The 24,481-nt window shown below is 46.1% G+C and overlaps 1 protein-coding gene across 1 annotated transcript in view; it reads right to left on the bottom strand.

Moving 5' to 3' along the window:
* The window catches only part of TM7SF3 (transmembrane 7 superfamily member 3), an 81,111-nt gene that overhangs the window by 46,186 nt on the left and 10,444 nt on the right, over positions 1-24,481 (bottom strand). Inside the window, exons 2-5 of the mRNA XM_038765318.1 lie at positions 20,541-20,692; positions 13,397-13,535; positions 10,253-10,373; positions 3,654-3,825 (exon numbers count right to left, since the gene is read on the bottom strand). Coding sequence (XP_038621246.1) covers positions 3,654-3,825; positions 10,253-10,373; positions 13,397-13,535; positions 20,541-20,692 — 584 coding nt within the window. The remainder of the gene's footprint in view (positions 1-3,653; positions 3,826-10,252; positions 10,374-13,396; positions 13,536-20,540; positions 20,693-24,481) is intronic.

The raw sequence follows: 24,481 nt of genomic DNA, 5'->3' as shown, positions 1-24,481 counted from the left end.
CTTGCCCGAAGTCACACAGCTGACAGTCGGCGGAGCCGGGACTTGAACCCATGACCTCCGAATCCAAAGCCCGGGCTCTTTCCACTGAGCCACGCCGCTTCTCTATATGTTGCCGACTAGTACTTCCCAAGCGCTTAGTACAGTGCTCTGCACACGGTAAGCGCTCAATAAATACGATTGAATGGATGAAGGAATGACCCCCGCTCCTGCCCCTGAGAAATCCCCACTCTTCGTCCTTGGGCCTTCTGGGATTCTGACTTCCCGTCGAGCAATCAACTGTATGGATGTGCTGATTTATTTATATTTTCCATTCATTTATTTTAATTATATAGCCGTCGTGTTTTTTATTTTTATGGAGAAGCCGCATGGCTCAGTACATATATATATATATATATATATATATATATATATATATATATATATATATATATATATATATATATATATATACAGGTGCTGTGGGGAGGGGAAGGAGGTAGGGCTGGGGGGATGGGGAGGAGGAGAGGACATATCTCCTATGTTCTTGTACATATCTATATTTGTACATACCTGTACATATTTGTTCTCTGTCTCCCCCTTCTAGACTGTGAGCCCGCTGTTGGGTAGGGACCGTCTCTAGATGTTGCCCACTTGGACTTCCCAAGCGCTTAGTACAGTGCTCTGCACACAGTAAGCGCTCAATAAATACGATTGATGATATCTATTCTATTTTATTTTGTTAATATGTTTGGTTTTGTTCTCTGTCTCCCCCTTCTAGACCGTGAGCCCGCTGTTGGGTAGGGACCGTCTCTAGATGTTGCCCACTTGGACTTCCCAAGCGCTTAGTACAGTGCTCTGCACACAGTAAGCGCTCAATAAATACGATTGATGATATCTATTCTATTTTATTTTGTTAATATGTTTGGTTTTGTTCTCTGTCTCCCCCTTCTAGACCGTGAGCCCGCTGTTGGGTAGGGACCGTCTCTAGATGTTGCCAACTTGGACTTCCCAAGAGCTTAGTAATCAATCAATCAATCAATCGTATTTATTGAGTGCTTACTGTGTGCAGAGCACTGTACTAAGCGCTTGGGAAGTCTAAGTTGGCAACCTATAGAGACGGTCCCTACCCAACAGTGGGCTCACAGTCTAGAAGGGGGGGGGACAGAGAACAAAACCAAACATATTAACAAAATAAAATAAATAGAATAGATATGTACAAGTAAAATAAATAGAGTAATAAATATGTACAAACATACAGGTGCTGTGGGGAACGGAGGGAGGTCCAGCGCTAAGAACAGTGTTTTCAAGCGCTTAGTACAGTGCTCTGCACACAGTAAGTGCTCAATAAAACGACTGACTGATTGAGATAGATATGTACAAGTCAAATAAATAGAGTAATAAATATGTACAAACACACAGGTGCTGTGGGGAACGGAGGGAGGTCCAGCGCTTAGAACAGTGCTTTCAAGCGCTTAGTCCAGTGCTCTGCACACAGTAAGCGCTCAATAAATACAACTGATTGATTGATTGATTGAGATAGATATGTACAAGTCAAATAAATAGAGTAATAAATATGTACAAACACACAGGTGCTGTGGGGAAGGGAGGGAGGGCCAGCGCTTTGAACAGTGCTTTCAAGCGCTTAGTCCAGTGCTCTGCACACAGTAAGCGCTCAATAAATACGATTGATTGATTGATTGATTGAGAGAGATATGTACAAGTCAAATAGAGTAATAAATATGTACAAACATACAGGTGCTGTGGGGAAGGGAGGGAGGTCCAGCGCTTAGAACAGTGCTTTCCAGCGCTTAGTCCAGTGCTCTGCACACAGTCAGCACTCAATAAATACGATTGATTGATTGATTGAGATAGATATGTACAAGTCAAATAGAGTAATAAATATGTACAAACACACAGGTGCTGTGGGGAAGGGAGGGAGGTCCAGCACTTAGTCCAGTGCTCTGCACACAGTAAGCGCTCAATAAATATGATTGATTGATTGATTGAGATAGATATGTAGAAGTCAAATAAATGGAGTAATAAATATGTACACACAGGTGCTGTGGGGAAGGGAGGGAGGTCCAGCGCTTAGAACAGTGTTTTCAATGCTTAGTCCAGTGCTCTGCACACAGTAAGTGCTCAATAAATATGATTGATTGATTGAGATAGATCTGTACAAGTCAAATAAATAGAGTAATAAATACGTACAAACGTACAAGTGGTGTGGGGAAGGGAGGGAGGTCCAGCGCCTAGAACAGTGCTTTCAGGCGCTTAGTCCAGTGCTCTGCACACAGTAAGTGCTCAATAAATATGATTGATTGATTGATTGAGATAGATATGTACAAGTCAAATAGAATAATAAATATGTACAAACATACAGGTACTGTGGGGAAGGGAGGGAGGTCCAGCGCTTAGAACAGTGCTTTCCAGCGCTTAGTCCAGTGCTCTGCACACAGTAAGCGCTCAATAAATACGATTGATTGATTGATTGAGATAGATATGTACAAGTCAAATACTGTAAGCCCACTGTTGGGTAGGGACTGTCTCTATATGTTGCCAACTTGTACTTCCCAAGCGCTTAGTACAGTGCTCTGCACACAGTAAGTGCTCAATAAATACGACTGATGAGTAATAAATATGTACAAACATATAGGTGCTGTGGGGAAGGGAGGGAGGTCCAGCGCTTAGAACAGTGCTTTCAAGCGCTTAGTCCAGTGCTCTGCACACAGTAAGCGCTCAATAAATACGATTGATTGATTGATTGAGAGAGATATGTACAAGTCAAATAAATAGAGTAATAAATATGTACAAACACACAGGTGCTGTGGGGAAGGGAGGGAGGGCCAGCGCTTCGAACAGTGCTTTCAAGCGCTTAGTCCAGTGCTCTGCACACAGTAAGCGCTCAATAAATACGATTGATTGATTGATTGAGAGAGATATGTACAAGTCAAATAGAGTAATAAATATGTACAAACATACAGGTGCTGTGGGGAAGGGAGGGAGGTCCAGCGCTTAGAACAGTGCTTTCCAGCGCTTAGTCCAGTGCTCTGCACACAGTCAGCGCTCAATAAATACGATTGATTGATTGATTGAGATAGATATGTACAAGTCAAATAGAGTAATAAATATGTACAAACACACAGGTGCTGTGGGGAAGGGAGGGAGGTCCAGCACTTAGTCCAGTGCTCTGCACACAGTAAGCGCTCAATAAATATGATTGATTGATTGATTGAGATAGATATGTAGAAGTCAAATAAATGGAGTAATAAATATGTACACACAGGTGCTGTGGGGAAGGGAGGGAGGTCCAGCGCTTAGAACAGTGTTTTCAATGCTTAGTCCAGTGCTCTGCACACAGTAAGTGCTCAATAAATACGATTGATTGATTGAGATAGATCTGTACAAGTCAAATAAATAGAGTAATAAATATGTACAAACATACAAGTGGTGTGGGGAAGGGAGGGAGGTCCAGCGCCTAGAACAGTGCTTTCAAGCGCTTAGTCCAGTGCTCTGCACACAGTAAGTGCTCAATAAATACGATTGATTGATTGATTGATTGAGAGGAAAAAGGGGGGGCTCAGTCTCTCAGCAGGAGGTCACCTGCCATTGTCACCTCTGCCCCGGCCCAGGTGTCGTCGACGGGGCGCTCAGTCCACCTCCCTGCCCGCACTTACTTTGGTCGCCCTGCCCTTCAGGTGCGGGCCCACCGCCATCCTCTGCACAGACTCCAGGAGGGCCTCCGCCAGGAGCTCGTTCTCGGCCAGAAAGTACTGGTAGACGTCATACTGCAGCCTCCAGCGCGAGTCCGTCCCCGTCCCCACGTCGCACGGCGGAGGGGCCCTGCCTCTGCGGTCAAACGGAAACCGGCCGGGTCACCAATCAATCAATCAATCGTATTTATTGAGCGCTTACTGTGTGCAGAGCACTGGACTAAGCGCTTGGGAAGTCCAAGTTGGCAACATCTAGAGACGGTCCCTACCCAACAGTGGGCTCACAGTCTAAAAGGGGGAGACAGACAACAAAACCAAACATACTGACAAAATAAAATAAATAGAATAGATATGTACAAGTAAAATAGAGTAATAAATATGTACAAACATATATACAGGTGCTGTGGGGAAGGGAAGGAGGGAAGGTGGGGGGGATGGAGAGGGGGACGAGGGGGAGAGGAAGCAGGGGGCTGAGTGTGGGAAGGCCTCCTGGAGGAGGTGAGCTCTCAGTAGGGCCTTGAAGGGAGGAAGAGAGCTAACTTGGCGGATGGGCAGAGGGAGGGAATTCCGGGCCCGGGGGATGACGTGGGCCGGGGATCGATGGCGGGACAGGCGAGAACGAGGTACAGTGAGGAGATTAGCGGTGGAGGAGCGGAGGGTGTGGGCTGGGCAGTAGAAGGAGAGAAGGGAGGTGAGGTAGGAGGGGGCGAGGGGATGGACAGCCTGGAAGCCCAGGGTGAGGAGTTTCTGCCTGATGCGCAGGTTGATCGGTAGCCATTGGAGGTTTTTGAGGAGGGGAGTAACATGCCCAGAGCGTTTCTGGACAAAGATAATCCGGTGCCTACCAAAAGGCAGACACCGGACTGCGGTCTCCCCCAGGCCCCAAGACGGCCGGGCCCAGCCTCCACAGCCAACCAAAAGCCACGTGGGTCACCAAAATGCCAACAGATAGATCAGTCAATCAATCAGTCGCATTTATTGAGCGCTTACTGTGTGCAGGGCACTGTACTAAGCGCTTGGGAAGTACAAGTTGGCAACATACAGAGACGGTCCCTACCCAACAGTGGGCTCATTCATTCATTCATTCAATCGTATTTATTGAGCGCTTACTGTGTGCAGAGCACTGGACTAAGCGCTTGGGAAGTCCAAGTTGGCAACATATAGAGACAGTCCCTACCCAACAGCGGGTCACAGTCAAGAAGTCTAGATGTTGTCCTGCCTTCTCATTCATTCAGTCGTATTTATTTTTAATTCATTTATTTATTAATTCATTTTTTTATCTATTTATTTTATTTTGTTAGTATGTTTGGTTTTGTTGTCTGTCTCCCCCTTTTAGAGTGTGAACCCACTGTTAGGTAGGGACTGTCTCTATATGTTGCCAACTTGTACTTCCCAAGCGCTTGATACGCTTGATAAATACGATTGATTGATTGATTTTTAATGGCATTTATTAAGCGCTTACTATGTGCAAAGCACTGTTCTAATAATAATAATAATAATAATAATAATGGCATTTATTAAGCACTTACTATGAGCAAAGCACTGTTCTAAGTGCTGGGGAGGTTACAAGGTGATCAGGTTGTCCCACGGGGGGCTCACGGTGTTCATCCTCATTTTCCAGATGAGGGAACTGAGGCCCAGAGAAGTGAAGTGACTTGCCCAAAGTCACCCAGCTGACAATTGGCAGAGTCGGGATTCAAACCCATGACCTCTGACTCCAAAGCCCGGGCTCTTTCCGCTGAGCCACGCTGCTTCTCAATCGTTCTAAGCGCTGGGGAGTTTACAAGGTGATCAGGTCGTCCCCCGGGGGGCTCACAGTCTTCATCCCCATTTTACAGATGAGGGAACTGAGGCACAGGGAAGTGAAGTGACTTGCCCAAAGTCACACGGCTGACAAGTGGCGGAGCCGGGATTTGAGTCTTCACAGTCTTCTAGACTGCGAGCCCACTGTTGGGTAGGGACCGTCTCTAGATGTTGCCAACTTGGACTTCCCAAGCGCTCAGTACAGTGCTCTGCACACAGTAAGTGCTCAATAAATACGATTGATTGATTGATTGTGGGCTAGTGGAAAGAGCAGAGCCAGAGGGCTTGGGTTCCAAACCCAGCTCAATCACTTCCCCGCTGTGTCACCTTGGGCAAGTCACTCATTTACCTCATCTGTAAAATGATGATTAAATCCTCCTCCCTCCTACTTAGACTATGAGCCCCATGTGGAACAGGGACTGCGTCCTCCGTCTTGATTATGCTTTGCACATAGTAAGCGCTTAACAAATGCCAGTTATTATTATTATTATTATTATTACTTTAAATCTATTCCAGTGCTTACAACAGGGCCTGGCACATAGTAAGTGCTTAGCAAGTCAAAAAAAAAAGAAGAAAGAGAGACAGGAACTGCGTACAACCTGCTTATCTTGTATATCAATGCGGTATTTGTTAAGCACTTCCTATGTGCTATTTCTATCCAACCTTGGCTTCACAGACTCCGTCCTCTCCCGGTTCTCCTCTTATCTCTCCTGCTGTTTATTCTCAGTTTCCTTTGCGGGCTCCTCCTCATTCATTCATTCATTCAATCATATTTATTGAGCGCTTACTGTGTGCAGAGCACTGTACTAAGCGCTTGGGAAGTCCAAGTCGGCAACATCTAGGGACGGTCCCTACCCAACAGCGGGCTCACAGTCTAGAAGAGGGAGACAGACAACAAAATAAAACATATTAACAAAATAAAATTAATAGGATAAATATGTACAAATAAAATAAGAGTAATAAATACGTACAAACATATATACATATATACAAGTGCTGTGGGGAGGGGAAGGAGGTAATGATCATCATCAGCAGCATCATCATTCATTCAATCGTATTTATTGAGCGCTTAATGTGTGCACAGCACTGGACTAAGTGCTTGGGAAGTACAAGTTGGCAACATATAGAGACGGACCCTACCCAACAGCGGGCTCACAGTCTAGAAGGGGGAGACAGGCAACAAAAACCATCCCCTTACTGTGTGGGTTCCTCAAGGTGTCAGTTCTTGGTCCCCTTCTGTTCTCGATCTACACTCACTCCCTCGGTGACCTCATTCGCTCCCACGGCTTCAACTCTCATCTCTACGCTGATGACACCCAGATCTCCATCTGTGCCCCTGCTCTCTCCCCCTCCCTCCAGGCTCGCATCTCCTCCTGCCTTCGGGACATCTCCATCTGGATGTCTGCCCGCCACCTAAAACTCAACATGTCGAAGACTGAACTCCTTGTCTTCCCTCCCAAACCCTGCCCTCTCCCTGACTTTCCCGTCACTGTAGACGGCACTACCATCCTTCCCATCTCACGAGCCCGCAACCTTGGTGTCATCCCTGACTCCGCTCTCTCGTTCACCCCTCACATCCAAGCCGTCACCAAAACCTGCCAGTCTCAGCTCCGCAACATTGCCAAGATGCGCCCTTTCCTCTCCATCCAAACCGCTACCCTGCTCGTTCAAGCTCTCATCCTATCCCGTCTGGACTACTGCATCAGCCTTCTCTCTGATCTCCCATCCTCGTGTCTCTCTCCACTTCAATCCATACTTCACGCCGCTGCCCGGATTATCTTTGTCCAGAAACGCTCTGGGCATATTACTCCCCTCCTCAAAAATCTCCAGTGGCTACCAATCAATCTGCGCATCAGGCAGAAACTCCTCACTCTCGGCTTCAAGGCCGTCCATCCCCTCGCCCCCTCCTGCCTCACCTCCCTTCTCTCCTTCTCCAGCCCAGCCCTACCTCCTTCCCCTCCCCACAGCCCCTGTATATATATTTGTACAGATTTATTACTCTATTTTATTTGTACATATTTACTATTCCATTTATTTTGTTAATGATGTGCATCTAGCTTTAATTCTACTTGTTCTGACGACTTGACACCTGTCCACAGGTTTTGTTTTGTTGTCCATCTCCCCCTTCTAGACCGTGAGCCCGTTGTTAGGTCGGGACCGTCTCGATATGTTGCCGACTTGGACTTCCCAAGCGCTTAGTACAGTGCTGTGCACACAGTAAGCGCTCAATAAATATGACTGAATGAACGAATGAATGAAATGCTCCTCAGTGCTTAGAATAGTTCCTGGTACATAGTACGCGCTCAGGAAATGCCAAAAAAAAATAAGCAGCAAAAGGAATCTGTTTTTATTGTAAACTCATTATGGGCAGGGAACATGTCTACTAATTCTGTTGTACTGTACTCTCCCAAGTGCTTAGTACAGTTCTCTGCACATAGTAAGTGCTCAATAATTTCATTCATTCACTTAATCATATTTTTCTGAGCCTTCACTGTATACAGAGCACTGTACTAAGCGCTTGGGCGAGTATACGATCCATTGATTAGAAGCAGCGTGGCTCAGTGGGAAGAGCACGGGATTTGGAGTCAGAGGTCATGGGTTCAAATCCCCGCACTGCAAACTGTCAGCTGGGTGACTTTGGGCAAGTCACTTCACTTCTCTGGGCCTCAGTTACCTCATCTGTAAAATGGGGATTAAGACTGTGAGCCCCACGTGGGGGAACCTGATCACTTTGTAACCTCCCCAGTGCTTAGAACAGTGCTTGGCACATAGTAAGCGCTTAATAAATGCTGTCATTATTATTATTAGAATCAGTCTCAATACGACTTATCGAGTACCTGTAGGCAGCATGGCTTAGTGGAAAGAGCCCGGGCTTGGGAGTCAGAGGTCATGGGTTCTAATCCCGGCCCCGCCACTTGTCTGCTGTGTGACTTGGGCAAGTCACTTCACTTGTCTGGGCCTCAGTTCCCTCATCTGTAAAATGGGAATTAAGACTGTGAGCCCCCCGTGGGACAACCTGATCACTTTCTATCTACCCCAGGACTTGGAACGGGGCTTGCCACACAGTAAGCGCTTAACAAATACCAATATTATTATTATTATTACCCCAGCACTTAGAACAGGGCTTGCCACATAGTAAGCGCTTAACAAATACCAACATTATTATTATTATTATTACCCCAGCACTTAGAACAGGGCTTGCCACGTAGCAAGCACTTAACAAATACCAACATTATTATTATTATTATTACCCCAGCACTTAGAACAGGGCTTGCCACATAGCAAGCACTTAACAAATACCAACATTATTATTATTATTACCCCAGCACTTAGAACAGGGCTTGCCACGTAGCAAGCGCTTAACAAATACCATCATTATGATGATTATTATGCAGCGGACTGTAGAGCATATGAACTTACTGGGAAGTAAAAGGACAGATCGCCTTCCTCAAGGACTGTCATATAATAATGATAATGATGGCATTTGTTAAGTGCTTACTATGTGCCAAGCACTGTTCTAAGCGCTGGGGGGATACAAGGTAATCAGGTTGGCCCACATGGGGCTCACGGTTCTATATGTATATATGTTTGTACATATTTATTACTCTATTTTACTTGTACATATCTACTCTATTTATTTTATTTTGTTAATATGTTTGGTTTTGTTCTCCGTCTCCCCCCTTCTAGACAGTGAGCCCACTGTCGGGTAGGGACCGTCTCTAGATGTTGCCAACTTGGACTTCCCAAGCGCTTAGTCCAGTGCTCTGCACACAGTAAGCGCTCAATAAATACGATTGATTGATTAATCCCCATTTTACAGACGAGGGAACCGAGGCACAGAGAAGTGAGGTGACTTGCCCAAAGTCACACAGCAGACAAGTTCTCTGTCTCCCCCTTCTAGACTGTGAGCCCACTGTTGGGTAGGGACCATCTCTAGATGCTGCCAACTTGGACTTCCCAAGCGCTTAGTACAGTGCTCAGCACACAGTAAGGGCTCAATAAATACGATTGAATGAATGAATGAATTTTACTTGTACGTATTCTATTGATTTTATTTTGTTCATATGTTTTGTTCTCTGTCTCCCCCTTCTAGACTGTGAGCCCGCTGTCGGGTAGGGACCGTCTCTAGATGTTGCCAACTTGGACTTCCCTAGCACTTAGTCCAGTGCTCTGCACACAGTAAGCGCTCAATAAATACGATTGATGGATTAATCCCCATTTTACAGACGAGGGAACCGAGGCACAGAGAAGTGAGGTGACTTGCCCAAAGTCACACAGCAGACAAGTTCTCTGTCTCCCCCTTCTAGACTGTGAGCCCACTGTTGGGTAGGGACCATCTCTAGATGCTGCCAACTTGGACTTCCCAAGCGCTTAGTACAGTGCTCAGCACACAGTAAGGGCTCAATAAATACGATTGAATGAATGAATGAATTTTACTTGTACATATTCTATTTATTTTATTTTGTTCTCTGTCTCCCCCTTCTAGACTGTGAGCCCACTGTCGGGTAGGGACCGTCTCTAGATGTTGCCAACTTGGACTTCCCAAGCGCTTAGTCCAGTGCTCTGCACACAGTAAGCGCTCAATAAATACGATTGATTGATTGATTGATGGGTGTCCCAAGCCCGGGCTCTATCCTCTGAGCCACGCTACCTCACGAGGGCAGTTACCTGCAGTCACTCCATTCCCCTTACTAATAAAACCTAGGGTTTCTGGAGACGATCGCCATTCCAGTTTATGATTCGACCGCAGGTAGACCCACCTTGGGGAGCCGAGGTTTGCCGGGGCAAACCTGATGGTCGTTTCAAATAAATTATAGTCCACGTAAATATTGGGGTCGACGTCCAGATCGAACTCCAGATTGCAACCTCCGGGGACGGGATCTGGAAGACAAACAAGGGAGGCATCGCTGTGGGAGCGGGGGCTTTCGTTAAGCGCCAGGCACTGTACTGAGCGCTGGGGCGGATACAGGCAAATGGGGTCGGACACAGTCCCCGGCTCTATCGCTTGGCTGCGGCCGACCAAAAACCACGCGGGTGACCGAAATGCCGATAGGTTAGATGTCGTCAATCAGTCAATCAATCCATCAATCGTATTTACTGGGCGCTTACTGTGTGCCTTGTCCCCCTCCTTCCCCTCCCCCCAGCACCTGTATATATGTATATATGTTTGTACATATTTATTATTCTATTTACTTATTTATTTTACTTGTACATATTTATTCTATTTATTTTATTTTGTTAATATGTTTTGTTTCGTTGTCTGTCTCCCCCTTCTAGACTATCAGCCCGCTGTTGGGTAGGGACCGTCTCTAGATGTTGCCAACTTGGACTTCCCAAGCGCTTAGTCCAGTGCTCTGCACACAGTAAGGGCTCAATAAATACGACCGAATGAATGAGTGCTTAGTACAGTGCTCTGCACACAGTAAGCACTCAGTAAATACGATTGAATGAATGATGATGATGATGATGATGATTACCTCCTTCCCCCCCACAGCACCTGTATATATGTATATATGTTTGTACATATTTATTACTCTACTATTTTATTTGTACATATTTATTCTATTAATTTTATTTTGTTAATATGTTTTATTTTGTTGTCTGTCTCCCTCTTCTAGACTGTGAGCCCGCTGTTGGGTGGGGACCGTCTCTAGATGTTGCCGACTTGTACTTCCCAAGCGCTTAGTACAGTGCTCTGCACACAGTAAGTGCTCAATAAATACAATTGATTGATTGATTGATTCTCTGGGCCTCAGTTACCGCAACTGTAAAATGGGGATTAATACTGTGAGCCCACCATGGGACAACCTGATCACCTTGTCACCTCCCAAGTGCTTAGAACAGTGCTTTGCACATAGTAAGCGCTTAATAAATGCCATCATTATTCTTCTAGACTGTGAGACCACTGCTGGGTAGGGACCGTCTCTATACGTTGCCAATTTGTACTTCCCAAGAGCTTAGTACAGTGCTCTGCACACAGTAAGCGCTCAATAAATACGATTGATGATGATAATGAAGTCACTTCACTTCTCTGCACCTCAATTCCCTCATCTGGAAAATGGAGATTAAGACTGTGAGCCCCCCGTGGGACAACCTGATCACCTTGTATCCTCCCTAGCACTTAGAACAGTGCTTGGCACATAGTAATCAATCAATCATATTTATTGAGCGCTTACTGTGTGCACAGCACTGTACTAAGCAGTTGGGAAGTACAAATTGGCAACATATACAGACAGTCCCTACCCAACAGTGGGCTCACAGTCTAAAAGGGGGAGACAGAGAACAAAACCAAACATACTAACAAAATAAAATAAATAGAATAGATATGGACAAGCAAAATAAATAAATAAATAAATAGAGTAATGAATATGTACAAACATATATACATATATACAGGTGCTGTGGGGAAGGGAAGGAGGTAAGATGAGGGGGATGGAGAGGGGGACGAGGGGGAGAGGAAGGAAGGGGCTCAGTCTGGGAAGGCCTCCTGGAGGAGGTGAGCTCTCAGCAGGGCCTTGAAGGGAGGAAGAGAGCGAGCTTGGCGGATGGGCAGAGGGAGGCCATTCCAGGCCCGGGGGATGACGTGGGCCGGGGGTCGATGGCGGGACAGGCGAGAATGAGGCCTAACGGTGAGGAGATTAGCGGCAGAGGAGAGGAGGGTGCGGGCTGGGCTGCAGAAGGACAGAAGGGAGGGGAGGTAGGAGGGGGCCAGGGGATGGACAGCCTTGAAGCCCAGGGTGAGGAGTTTCTGCCTGATGCGCAGACTGAGTGGTAGCCATTGGAGATTTTTGAGGAGGGGAGTAACATGCTCAGAGACAAAGACAAAGACAAAGACAATCTGGGCAGCAGCATGAAGTATGGATTGAAGTGGGGAGAGACACGAGGATGGGAGATCAGAGAGAAGGCTGACGCAGTAGTCCAGATGGGATAGGATGAGAGCTTGAACGAGCAGGGTAGCGGTTGGGATGGAGAGGAAAGGGTGGATCTTTGCAATGTTGCGGAGCTGAGACCGGCAGGTTTTGGTGACGGCTTGGATGTGAGGGGTGAATGAGAGTTCCTTTCCAAACTCCTTGAACGAGTTGTCTACACGCGCTGCCTCGAATTCCTCAGCACCAACTCTCTCCTGGACCCCCTCCAGTCTGGCTTCCATCCCCTACATTCCACAGAAAGTGCCCTCTCAAAGGTCACCAATGACCTCCTGCTTGCCAAATCCAACGGCTCATACTCCGTCCTAATCCTCCTCGACCTCTCAGCTGCCTTCCACACTGTGGCCCACCCCCTTCTCCTCAACACGCTATCCGACCTTGGCTTCACAGACTCTGTCCTCTCCTGGTTCTCCTCTTACCTCTCCAGTCGTTCATTCTCAGTCTCTTTTGCAGGCTCCTCCTCCCCCTCCCATCCTCTTACTGTGGGGGTTCCCCACGGTTCAGTGCTTGGTCCCCTTCTGTTCTCGATCGACACTCTCTCCCTCAGTGACCTCATTCGCTCCCACGGCTTCAACTATCATCTCTACGCTGATGACACCCAGATCTCCATCTCTGCCCCTGCTCTCTCCCCCTCTCTCCAGGCTCGTATCTCCTCCTGCCTTCGGGACATCTCCATCTGGATGTCTGCCCGCCACCTCAAACTCAACATGTCCAAGACTGATCTCCTTGTCTTCCCTCCCAAACCCTGCCCTCTCCCTGACTTTCCCATCTCCGTTGACGGCACTACCATCCTTCCCATCTCACAAGCCCGCAACCTCGGTGTCATCCTCGACTCCGCTCTCATTCACATAGTAAGCGCTTAATAAATGCCATTAAAAAAAAAAGGATTTGCGCATAGCTACCGGATCCGAGGAAGTCAGGGGGATGCAGAAGGGAGTGGGAGATGGGAAAAATGGGGGGCTGGGAGGGAGGGGGTACCTTTCTCCGAATACGAGAGCGGCCCAGCGACGCTTTTGACCCCGTCGGCCCCCGCAGCCTGAAGGAACCACCTGCACACCGTCTGTTCCGGCCAGAGCGCGGTGACCAGTCCTTTGTCCGTACCCGGTCCCGAAGTGTCCTGAGGAAAATTGTGGGAACGGCCGCGGGGAGGAAGACGGACACACGCGTCACTCTCCTCCGGCTCTTGGCCGGAAGCGGGAATGTAATAATAATAAAATGATGATGGCATTTGTTAAGCGCTTACTATGTGCCGAGCACTGGGGACGATAACAAGGCGATCAGGTTGTCCCACGTGGGGCTCGCCGTCTTGATCCCCGCTTCGAACGGTGCTTGGCCCATAGTAAGCGCTTAATAAATTCATTCATTCACTCAATCGTATTTATTGAGCGCTTACTGTGGGCAGAGCGCTTGGGAAGTACAATTTGGCAACATCTATCATCATCAATCGTATCTATTGAGCGCTTACTGTGTGCAGGGCACTGTACTAAGCGCTTGGGAAGTACAAGTTGGCAACGTATAGAGACAGTCCCTACCCAACAGTGGGCTCACAGTCTAAAACGGGGAGACAGAGAACAAAAGCAAACATACTAACAAAATAAAATAAATAGAATAGATATGTACAAGTAAAATAAATAAATAAATAAATAGAGTAATAAATATGTACAAACATATATACATCTAGAGACGGTCCCTACCCAACAGTGGGCTCACAGGCTAGAAGGGGGAGACGGAGAACAAATAAATACCATCATTATTATTAATCCCCATTTTACAGATGAGGGAACTGAGGCCCAGAGAAGTGAAGTGACTTGCCCAGGGTGACACAGCAGACAAGTGGCAGAGCCGGGATTAGAACCCATGACCTCTGACTCGCAAGCCCGGGCTCTTTCCACTGGGCCACGCTGTCCCCGGAGCTCTAGAAACGGTCCACGCACAACCTGGATTTTCATTCATTTATTCGATCGTATTTATGGAGCGCTTCCTGGGAAGCAGCGTGGCTCAGTGGAAAGAGCCCGGGCTTTGGAGTCAGAGGTCATGGGTTCAAATCTCGGCTCTGCCACTTGTGTTTCATTCATTCATTCAATAGTATTTATTGAGCACCTACGGTGTGCAGAGCACTGGACTAAGCGCTTGGGAAGTACAATTTGGCAACATATAGAGACGGTCCCTACTCAACAGTGCGCTCAGTCTAAGAAGCCAACTTGCACTTCCCAAGCGCTTAGTACAGTGCTCTGCACACAGTAAGTGCTCAATAAATATGATTGAATGAATGAATGAATGAATAGAAGGGGGAGACAGACAACAAAACAAAACATATTAACAAAATAAAAGAAACAGAATATGTACAAGTAAAATAAACAGTAATAAATACGTACAAACATATATATATATATATATATATATATCTCCCCCTCGTCCCCCTCTCCATCCCCCCATCTTACCTCCATCCCTTCCCCACAGCACCTGTATATATGTATATATGTTTGTACATATTTATTACTCTATTTATTTTACTTGTACATATGTATTCTATTTATTTTATTTTGTTAGTATGTTTGGTTTTGTTCTCTGTCTCCCCCTTTTAGACTGTGAGCCCACTGTTGGGTAGGGACTGTCCTTATATGTTGCCAACTTGTACTTCCCAAGCGCTTAGTACAGTGCTCTGCACACAGTAAGCGCTCAATAAATACGATTGATGATGATGACGATGATATATATATAGTATAGGCAGGGGGGAATGGCATGTCTACTAACTCTGTTGGACTGAACTCTCCCAAGCGCTTAGTGCAGTGCTCCATACATAGGAAGAGCATAATAAATACCACTGATAGGATAGATTCATTCATTCATTCAATCATATTTATTGAGTGCTTACTGTGTGCAGAGCACTTTACTAAGCGCTTGGGAAGCACAAGTTGGCAACATATTGAGACGGTCCCTACCCAACAGTGGGCTCACAGTCAGTCATATTTATTGAGCGCTTACTGTACGAAGTGGTTGGGAGAGTACAGTAGAACATTACAACAGACATTCATTCAATCGTATTTATTGAGCGCTTACTGTGTGCAGAGCACTGTACTAAGCGCCTGGGAAGTACAAATTGGCAACATATAGAGACAGTGCCTACTCAACAACGGGCTCACCGTCTAGAAGGGGGAGACAGACAACAACACAAAACGTATTAAAATAAAATAAATAGAATAGTAAATAGTAACTAACTCTGTACTAGAACTAGTAACTAATAGTAATCTAACTCTGTTGGATTGGACTTTCCCAAGGGCAGTGCTCTGCACACGGTGAGCGCACAATAAATAAAGAAGCATGGTGGCTCAGTGGAAAGAGCCCGGGCTTTGGAGTCAGAGGTCACGGGTTCGAATCCCAGCTCTGCCACTTGTCAGCTGTGTGACTTTGGGCCAGTCACTTCACTTCTCTGGGCCTCAGTTCCCTCATCTGGAAAATGGGGATTAAGTCTGTGAGCCCCACGTGGGACAACCTGATTACCTTGTATCTCCCTCAGCGCTTAGAACAGTGCTTGGCACATAGTAAGTGCTTAACAAATACCATCATTATTATAATTGTTATTACCATTGATAGGAGAGATCCTAACTCTGTTGTACTGGACTTTCCCAACTGCAGTGCTCTGCATTCATTCAATCGTATTTATTGAGCACTTACTGTGTGCAGAGCACTGTACTAAGCGCTTGGGAAGTAGAGGAGCAGCATGGCTTAGTGGAAAGAGCCCGGGCTTTGGAGTCAGAGGTCATGGGTTCGAATCCCGGCTCCACCACAAGTCTGCTGTGTGACCTTGGGCAAGTCACTTAACTTCTCCGAGCCTGTTACCTCATCTGTAAAAATGGGGATTAAGACTGTGAGCCCCACGTGGGACAACTTGATCACATTATACCCCCCCAGCGCTTAGAACAGTGCTTTGCACATAGTAAGCGCTTAACAAATGCCATCATCATCATCATCATGGGTTCAAATCCCGACTCTGCCAATTGTCCGCAGCTGTGTGACTTTGGGCAAGTCACTTCACTTCTCTGGGCCTCAGTTCCCTCATCTGTGAAATGGGGATTAAGACTGTGAGCCCCTCGTGGGACAACTTGATCACCTTGTAACCTCCCCTGCGCTTAGAACAGTGCCTTGCACATAGTAAGTGCTTAATAAATGCCATCATTATTATTACAAGTTGGCAACATCTAGAGACGGTCCCTACCCAACAGCGGGCTCACAGTCTAGAAGGGGGAGACAGACAACAAAACAGATTAACAAAATAAAATAAATAGAATAAATATGTACAAGTAAAATAGAGTAATAAATATGTACAAACATATATACATATATACAGGTGCTGTGGGGAGGGGAAGGAGGTAAGGCGGGGGGATAGGGAGGAGGGGGAGAGGAAGGAAAGGGCTCAGTCTGAACATATTAAATGCTTAATAATAATAATAATAATGATGGCATTTGTTAAGCGCTTACTATGTGACTTGCCCAAAGTCACACAGCTGACAAGCAGCGGAGCCGGGATTAGAACCCATGACCTATGACTCCTAATAATAATAATAATAATAATAATAGCATTTGTTAAGCGCTTACTGTGTGCAAAGCCCTGTTCTAAGCTCTGGGGAGGATACAGGGTGATCAGGTTGTCCCATGTGGGGCTCACAGTCTTCATCCCCATTTTCCAGATGAGGGAACTGAGGCCCAGAGAAGTGAAGTGACTTGCCCAAACTCACACAGCTGACAAGTGGCGGAGCCGGGATTTGAACCCATGACCTCGGACTCCAAAGCCCGGGCTTTTTCCACTGAGCCACGCTGACTCCCAAGACCGGGCTCTTTCCACTGAGATTGATCAGATAGATACTAACTCTGCTGTATTGCACCCTCCCAAGCACTTAGTCCAGGCCTCTGCAAGCGCTTAGTACAGTGCTCTGCACACAGTAAGTGCTCAATAAATACGATTGAATGAATGAATGAATGAAATAAATGCCACTGACTGACAGATTGATAGGAGATGGGGAAGTACAAGGAAAAGAAATTCGACGACTCCTCGTGCTTCCCAAGCGCTTAGTACAGTGCTCTGCACACAGTAAGCGCTCAATAAATACGATTGATTGATTGATTGAAACAGATACGGACACAGATGGTCTAAACTTCAAATAACTCTGTCTAGAAGGAGCACCTCCATTTTCTGGAGGTACGAGCCAGCGTTCTGCCCAACAAGCACTTTCCCCGCGCTCAGTTCAGTGCCCTGCACGCCGCTGTGTGACCTTGGGCAAGTCACTTCACTTCTCGGTGCCTCAGTTCCCTCATCTGTAAAATGGGGATGAAGACTGTGAGCCCCCTGAGGGACAACCTGATCGCCTTGTAACCTCCCCAGCGCTTAGAGCATACAAGTAATAATAAAGGCCATCAATCAATCAATCGTATTTATTGAGCGCTTACTGTGGGCAGAGCACTGGACTAAGCGCTTGGGAAGTACAAGTTGGCAACATTATTATTTGGAGTAGTAGTAAGCGTTTAATAAATTCATTCATTCAGCCATGCTGGAGAAGCAGCGTGGCTCAGTGGAAAGAGCCCGGGCTTTGGAGTCAGAGGTCATGGGTTCAAATCCCGGCTCTGCCACTTGTCAACTGTGTGACTTTGGGCAAGTCACTTCACTTCTCTGGGCCTCAGTTCCCTCATCTGTAAAATGGGGATTAAGACTGTGAGCCCCACATGGGACAACCTGATCACCTTGTATTCTCCCCAGTGCTTAGAACAGTGCTTTGCACATAGTAAGCGCTTAATAAATGCTATTATTATTATTATTCTTTCATTCAATTGCATTTATTGAGCGTTTCCTGTGTGCAGAGCACTGTACTAAGCGCTTGGGAAGTGGAAGGTGGCAACATATGTAATAAATACGACAATGAATGAACGAACAAGTCAAACGAAACCGAGTCCTGAAAACGACATCCCGTGGCTTCCCGAAAGTGGGAAGGGAAGTGTGAGGGGGAGAAGGGAGTGCGATGGGATGAGGAAATCGCGTAGTATGAAAAGAGGAGCGGAATTAATCAATCAATCGTATTTATTGAGCGCTTACGGTGTGCAGAGCACTGTACTAAGCGCTTGGGAAGTCCAAGTTGGCAACATATAGAGACGGTCCCTACCCAACTCTCAGTCTAGAAGTGTGAAGACAAGAGTTTTTCTGACTAGACCAACGTAACGTCCGTCCGTCCGTCCATAATAATAATGATGGCATTTGTTAAGCGCTTACTATGTGCAGAGCACTGTTCTAAGCGCTGGGGGAGGTTACAAGGTGATACTGTGTGCAGAGCACTGTGCTAAGCGCTTGGGAAGTACAAGTCGGCAACATATAGAGACGGTCCCTCTATTGTACTCTCTCAAGTGCTTATTAAGGTGCTTTGCACGCAGTAAGTGCTCAATACCAATTCATTTTAAAAGTATTTGATGGTTTTTCCCAAGCGCTTAGTACAGTGCTCTGCACACAGTAAGCGCTCAATAAATACGATTGATTTATTTTAAAAAGAAAAAAATGAGATTGATTGAATATATCGTCCATTACAAGAGCCCGGGCTTTGGAGTCAGAGGTCACGGGTTCGAATCCCGGCTCCGCCACTTGTCAGCTGCGTGACTTTGGGCCAGTCACTTCACTTCTCAGGGCCTCAGTTCCCTCATCTGGAAAATGGGGACTAAGTCTGTGAGCCCCGCGTGGGACAACTTGATTACCTTGTATCCCCCCCAGCGCTTAGAACAGTGCTTTGCACATAGTAAGCGCTTAATAAATGCCATCATTATTATTATTGTTATTATCAGGTGGTCCCACGGGGGGCTCACATCCCCACGTTACAGATGAGGGCACTGAGGCCAACAGAAGTGAAGTGACTTGCCCACGGCTGACGAGTGGCGGAGCCGGGATTTGAACCCATGACCTCTGACTCCAAAGCCCGGGCTCCTTCCTCTGAGCCACGCTGCTTCCACCGCGGCTCGGTGGAAAGAGCCCGGGCTTTGGAGTCAGAGGTCATGGGTTCAAATCCTGACTCCGCCATTTGTCAGCTTTGTGACTTTGGGCAAGTCACTTCACTTCTCGGGGCCTCAGTTCCCTCATCTGGAAAACGGGGATGAAGACTGTGAGTGAGCCCCCCGTGGGACAACCTGATCACCATGTAACCTCCCCAGCGCTTAGAACAGTGCTTTGCACATAGTAAGCGCTTTATAAATACCATCATTATTATTAACTGAGAAGCAGCATGGCTCAGTGGAAAGAGCCCGGGCTTTGGAGTCAGAGGTCATGGGTTCGAATCCCGGCTCCGCCACTTGTCAGCTGTGTGACTGTGGGCAAGTCACTTTAACTTCTCTGGGCCTCAGTTCCCTCATCTGTAAAATGGGGATTAAGACTGTGAGCCCCACACGGGACAACCTTATTACCTTGTATCTACCCCAGCGCTTAGAACAGTGCTTGGCACATAGTAAGCGCTTAACAAATACGAATATTATTATTATTATTAATAGTCAGCTGTGTGACTTTGGGCAAGTCACTTAACTTCTGTATGCCTCAGTTCCCTCATCTGTAAAATGGGGATTAAGACTGTGAGCCCCCCATGGGACAACCTAATTACCTCGTATCTACCCCAGCGCTTAGAGCAGTGCTTAGCACATAGTAAGCGCTTAACAAATACCAACATTATTATTATTATTAATAGTCAGCTGGGTGACTTTGGGCAAGTCACTTCACTTCTCTGGGCCTCAGTTCCCTCATCTGTAAAACGGGGGTTAAGACTGTGAGCCCCCCATGGGACAACCTAATTACCTCGTATCTCCCCCAGTGCTTAGAACAGTGCTTGGCACACAGTAAGCGCTTAACAAATACCAACATTATTATTATTATTATTAATAGTCAGCTGGGTGACTTTGGGCACGTCACTTCACTTCTCCGGGCCTCAGTTCCCTCATCTGTAAAATGGGGGTTAAGACTGTGAGCCCCACGTGGGACAACCTGATCACCTTGCATCCCCCCCCCCCAGTGCTTAGAACAGTGCTTTGCACATAGTAAGTGCTTAAAAAATGCCATCATTATTATTATTATTATTATTATTATTATCCATCCATCCCTCCGTACCTTGTTAAAGGAAAGAGTGGCGTTCTCGAACTGCGTGTGTATCTGGAAGATTACGAAGGCCACATCGCTGGCGATGTGGCGCAGCACGGCTTCCTCGGAAGAAGGCTGCAGCGTGAAGTGTCTAAACTTGCCCAAGGAAAATTCAAGAAGGCCTGAAACGGGAAGAGATGGGACCGCGTTAGGATATGCCTCGTTTATGCTGCCAATCAATCAATCAATCAATCGTATTGATTGAGCGCTTACTGTGTGCAGAGCACTGGACTAAGAGCTTGGGAAGTCCAAGTTGGCAACATCTAGAGACGGTCCCTACCCACCAGTGGGCTCACAGTCTGAAAGGGGGAGACAGAGGACCAAACCAAACATACTAACAAAATAAAATAAATAGAATAGATATGTACAAGTAAGATAAATAAATAAATAGAGTAATAAATCTGTACAAACATATATACATATATACAGGTGCTGTGGGGAAGGGAAGGAGTAAGATGGGAGGAATGGAGAGGGGGACGACGAGAAAGGAAGGAGAAGGAAGAGAAGCAGCGTGGCTCAGTGGAAAGAGCCCGGGCTTTGGAGTCAGAGGTCATGGGTTCAAATCCCGGCTCCGCCACTTGTCAGCTGTGTGACTTTAGGCAAGTCACTTCTCTGTGCCTCAGTTACCTCATCTGTAAGGTGGGGATTAATCAATCAATCAATCGTATTTATTGAGCGCTTACTGTGTGCAGAGCACTGGACTAAGCGCTTGGGAAGTCCAAGTTGGCAACATCTAGAGATGGTCCCTACCCAACAGCGGGCTCACAGTCTAGAAGGGGGAGACAGAGAACCAAACCAAACATATTAACAAAATAAAATAGAATAGATATGTACAAGCAAAATAAATAAACAGAGTAATAAATCTGTACAAACATATATACATATATACAGGTGCTGTGGGGAAGGGAAGGAGGTAAGACAAGAGGGATGGAGAGGAGGACGAGGGGGAAAGGAAGGAGAAGGAGAAGGAAGAGAAGCAGCGTGGCTCAGTGGAAAGAGCCTGGGCTTTGGAGTCAGAGGTCATGGGTTCAAATCCCGGCTCCGCCACTTGTCAGTTGTGTGACTTTAGGCAAGTCACTTCTCTGTGCCTCAGTTAACTCAAATGTAAGGTGGGGATTAATCAATCAATCAATCAATCGTATTTATTGAGTGCTTACTGTGTGCAGAGCACTGGACTAAGCGCTTGGGAAGTCCAAGTTGGCAACGTAGAGAGACGGTCCCTACCCAACAGTGGGCTCACAGTCTAGAAGCGGGAGACAGACAACAAAACCAAACATATTAACAAAATAAAATAAATAGAATAGATATGTACAAGCAAAATAAATAAACAGAGTAATAAATCTGTACAAACATATATACATATATACAGGTGCTGTGGGGAAGGGAAGGAGGTAAGACAAGAGGGATGGAGAGGAGGACGAGGGGGGAAAGGAAGGAGAAGGAGAAGGAAGAGAAGCAGCGTGGCTCAGTGGAAAGAGCCTGGGCTTTGGAGTCCGAGGTCATGGGTTCAAATCCTGGCTCCGCCACTTGTCAGCTGTGTGACTTTAGGCAAGTCACTTCTCTGTGCCTCAGTTAACTCATCTGTAAGGTGGGGACTAATCAATCAATTGTATTCATTGAGTGCTTACTGTGTGCAATCAATCAATCAATCGTATTTATTGAGTGCTTACTGTGTGCAGAGCACTGTTCTAAGCGCTTGGGAAGTACAAGTTGGCAACATCTAGAGACGGTCCCTACCCAAGTGGGCTCACAGTCTAGAAGGGGGAGACAGAGAACCAAACCAAACATATTAACAAAATAAAATAAATAGAATAGATATGTACAAGCAAAATAAATAAATAAATAGAGTAATAAATCTGTACAAACATGTATACCTATATACAGGTGCTGTGGGGAAGGGAAGGAGGGAAGGTGGGGGGGATGGAGAGGGAGAGGAGGGGGAGAGGAAGGAGAAGGAGAAGGAAGAGAAGCAGTGTGACTCAGTGGAAAGAGCCCGGGCTTTGGAGTCAGAGGTCATGGGTTCAAATCCCCGCTCCACCACTTGTCAGCTGTGTGACTTTAGGCAAGTCACTTCTCTGTGCCTCAGTTAACTCATCCGTAAAGTGGGGATTAATCAATCAATCAATCAATCGTATTTATTGAGCGCTTACTGTGTCCATCAATCAATCAATCAATCGTATTTATTGAGCGCTTACTGTGTGCAGAGCACTGGACTAAGTGTTTGGGAAGTCCAAGTTGGCAACATCTAGAGACGGTCCCTACCCAACAGTGGGCTCACAGTCTAGAAGGGGAAGACATCATCATCATCATCAATCGTATTTATTGAGCGCTTACTATGTGCAGAGCACTGTACTAAGCGCTTGGGAAGTACAAATTGGCAACAGAGAACCAAACCAAACATACTAACAAAATAAAATAAAGAGAATAGATATGCAAAGGTAAAATAAATAAATAGAGTAATATATATGTGCAAACATATATACATACATACAGATGCTGCGGGGAAGGGAAGGAGGTAAGGTGGGGGGGATGGACGGGGGAGGAGGGGGAGAGGAAGGAGGGGGCTCAGTCTGGGATTAACACTGTGAGCCCCCGTGGGACAACCTGGTCACCTTGTAACCTCCCCAGCGCTTAGAACAGTGCTTTGCACATAGTAAGTGCTTAATAAATGCCATCATCATCATTTTTATTATTATTATTATTATTGTTGTTGTTTACAGATGGAAAGAGCCAATGGTGGCTGTGGACTGAAGCGTACTTTCCAAGTGCTTAGTACAGAGCTCTGCACACCGTAAGCGCTTAATAAATGCCATTATTATTATTATTATTATTATTATTATTATTATTGTTTACAGATGGAAAGAGCCAATGGTGGCTGTAGACCGAAGCGTACTTTCCAAGTGCTTAGTACAGAGCTCAGCACACAGTAAACGCTTAATAAATGCCATCATCATGATTATTATTATTGTTGTTGTTTACAGATGGAAAGAGCCAGTGGTGGCTGTGGACCGAAGCGTACTTTCCAAGTGCCTAGTACAGAGCTCTACACACAGTAAGCACTTAATAAACCCCATCATTATTACTATTTTTATTGTTTACAGATGGAAAGAGCCAATGGTGGCTCTGGACCGAAGCGTACTTTCCAAGTGCCTAGTACAGAGCTCTACACACAGTAAGCACTTAATAAACCCCATCATTATTATTATTATTATTATTGTTTACACATGGAAAGAGCCAATGGTGGCTCTGGACCGAAGCGTACTTTCCAAGTGCTTAGTACAGAGCTCTGCACACAGTAAGCGCTTAATAAATGCCATCATTATTATTATTATTATTATTATTGTTTACAGATGGAAAGAGCCAATGGTGGCTCTGGACCGAAGCGTACTTTCCAAGTGCCTAGTACAGAGCTCTACACACAGTAAGCACTTAATAAACCCCATCATTATTATTATTATTATTGTTTACAGATGGAAAGAGCCAATGGTGGCTCTGGACCGAAGCTTACTTTTCAAGTGCTTAGTACGGAGCTCTGCACACAGTAAGCGCTTAATAAATGCCATCATTATTATTATTATTATTGTTTACAAATGGAAAGAGCCAATGGTGGCTCTGGACCGAAGCGTACTTTTCAGGTGCTTAGTACAGAGCTCTGCACACAGTAAGCGCTTAATAAACCCCATCATTATTATTATTAATATTGTTTACAGATGGAAAGAGCCAGTGGTGGCTGTGGACCGAAGCGTACTTTCCAAGTGCCTAGTACAGAGCTCTACACACAGTAAGCACTTAATAAACCCCATCATTATTATTATTATTACTGTTTACAGATGGAAAGAGCCAATGGTGGCTCTGGACCGAAGCGTACTTTTCAAGTGCTTAGTACGGAGCTCTGCACACAGTAAGCGCTT

This window comes from Tachyglossus aculeatus, chromosome 2 (genome assembly GCF_015852505.1).
Source record: "Tachyglossus aculeatus isolate mTacAcu1 chromosome 2, mTacAcu1.pri, whole genome shotgun sequence".
Lineage (NCBI taxonomy): Eukaryota > Metazoa > Chordata > Mammalia > Monotremata > Tachyglossidae > Tachyglossus > Tachyglossus aculeatus.
Note: the sequence above shows the minus strand (reverse complement) of the source record. Positions and strands in the feature narration are given on the sequence as shown.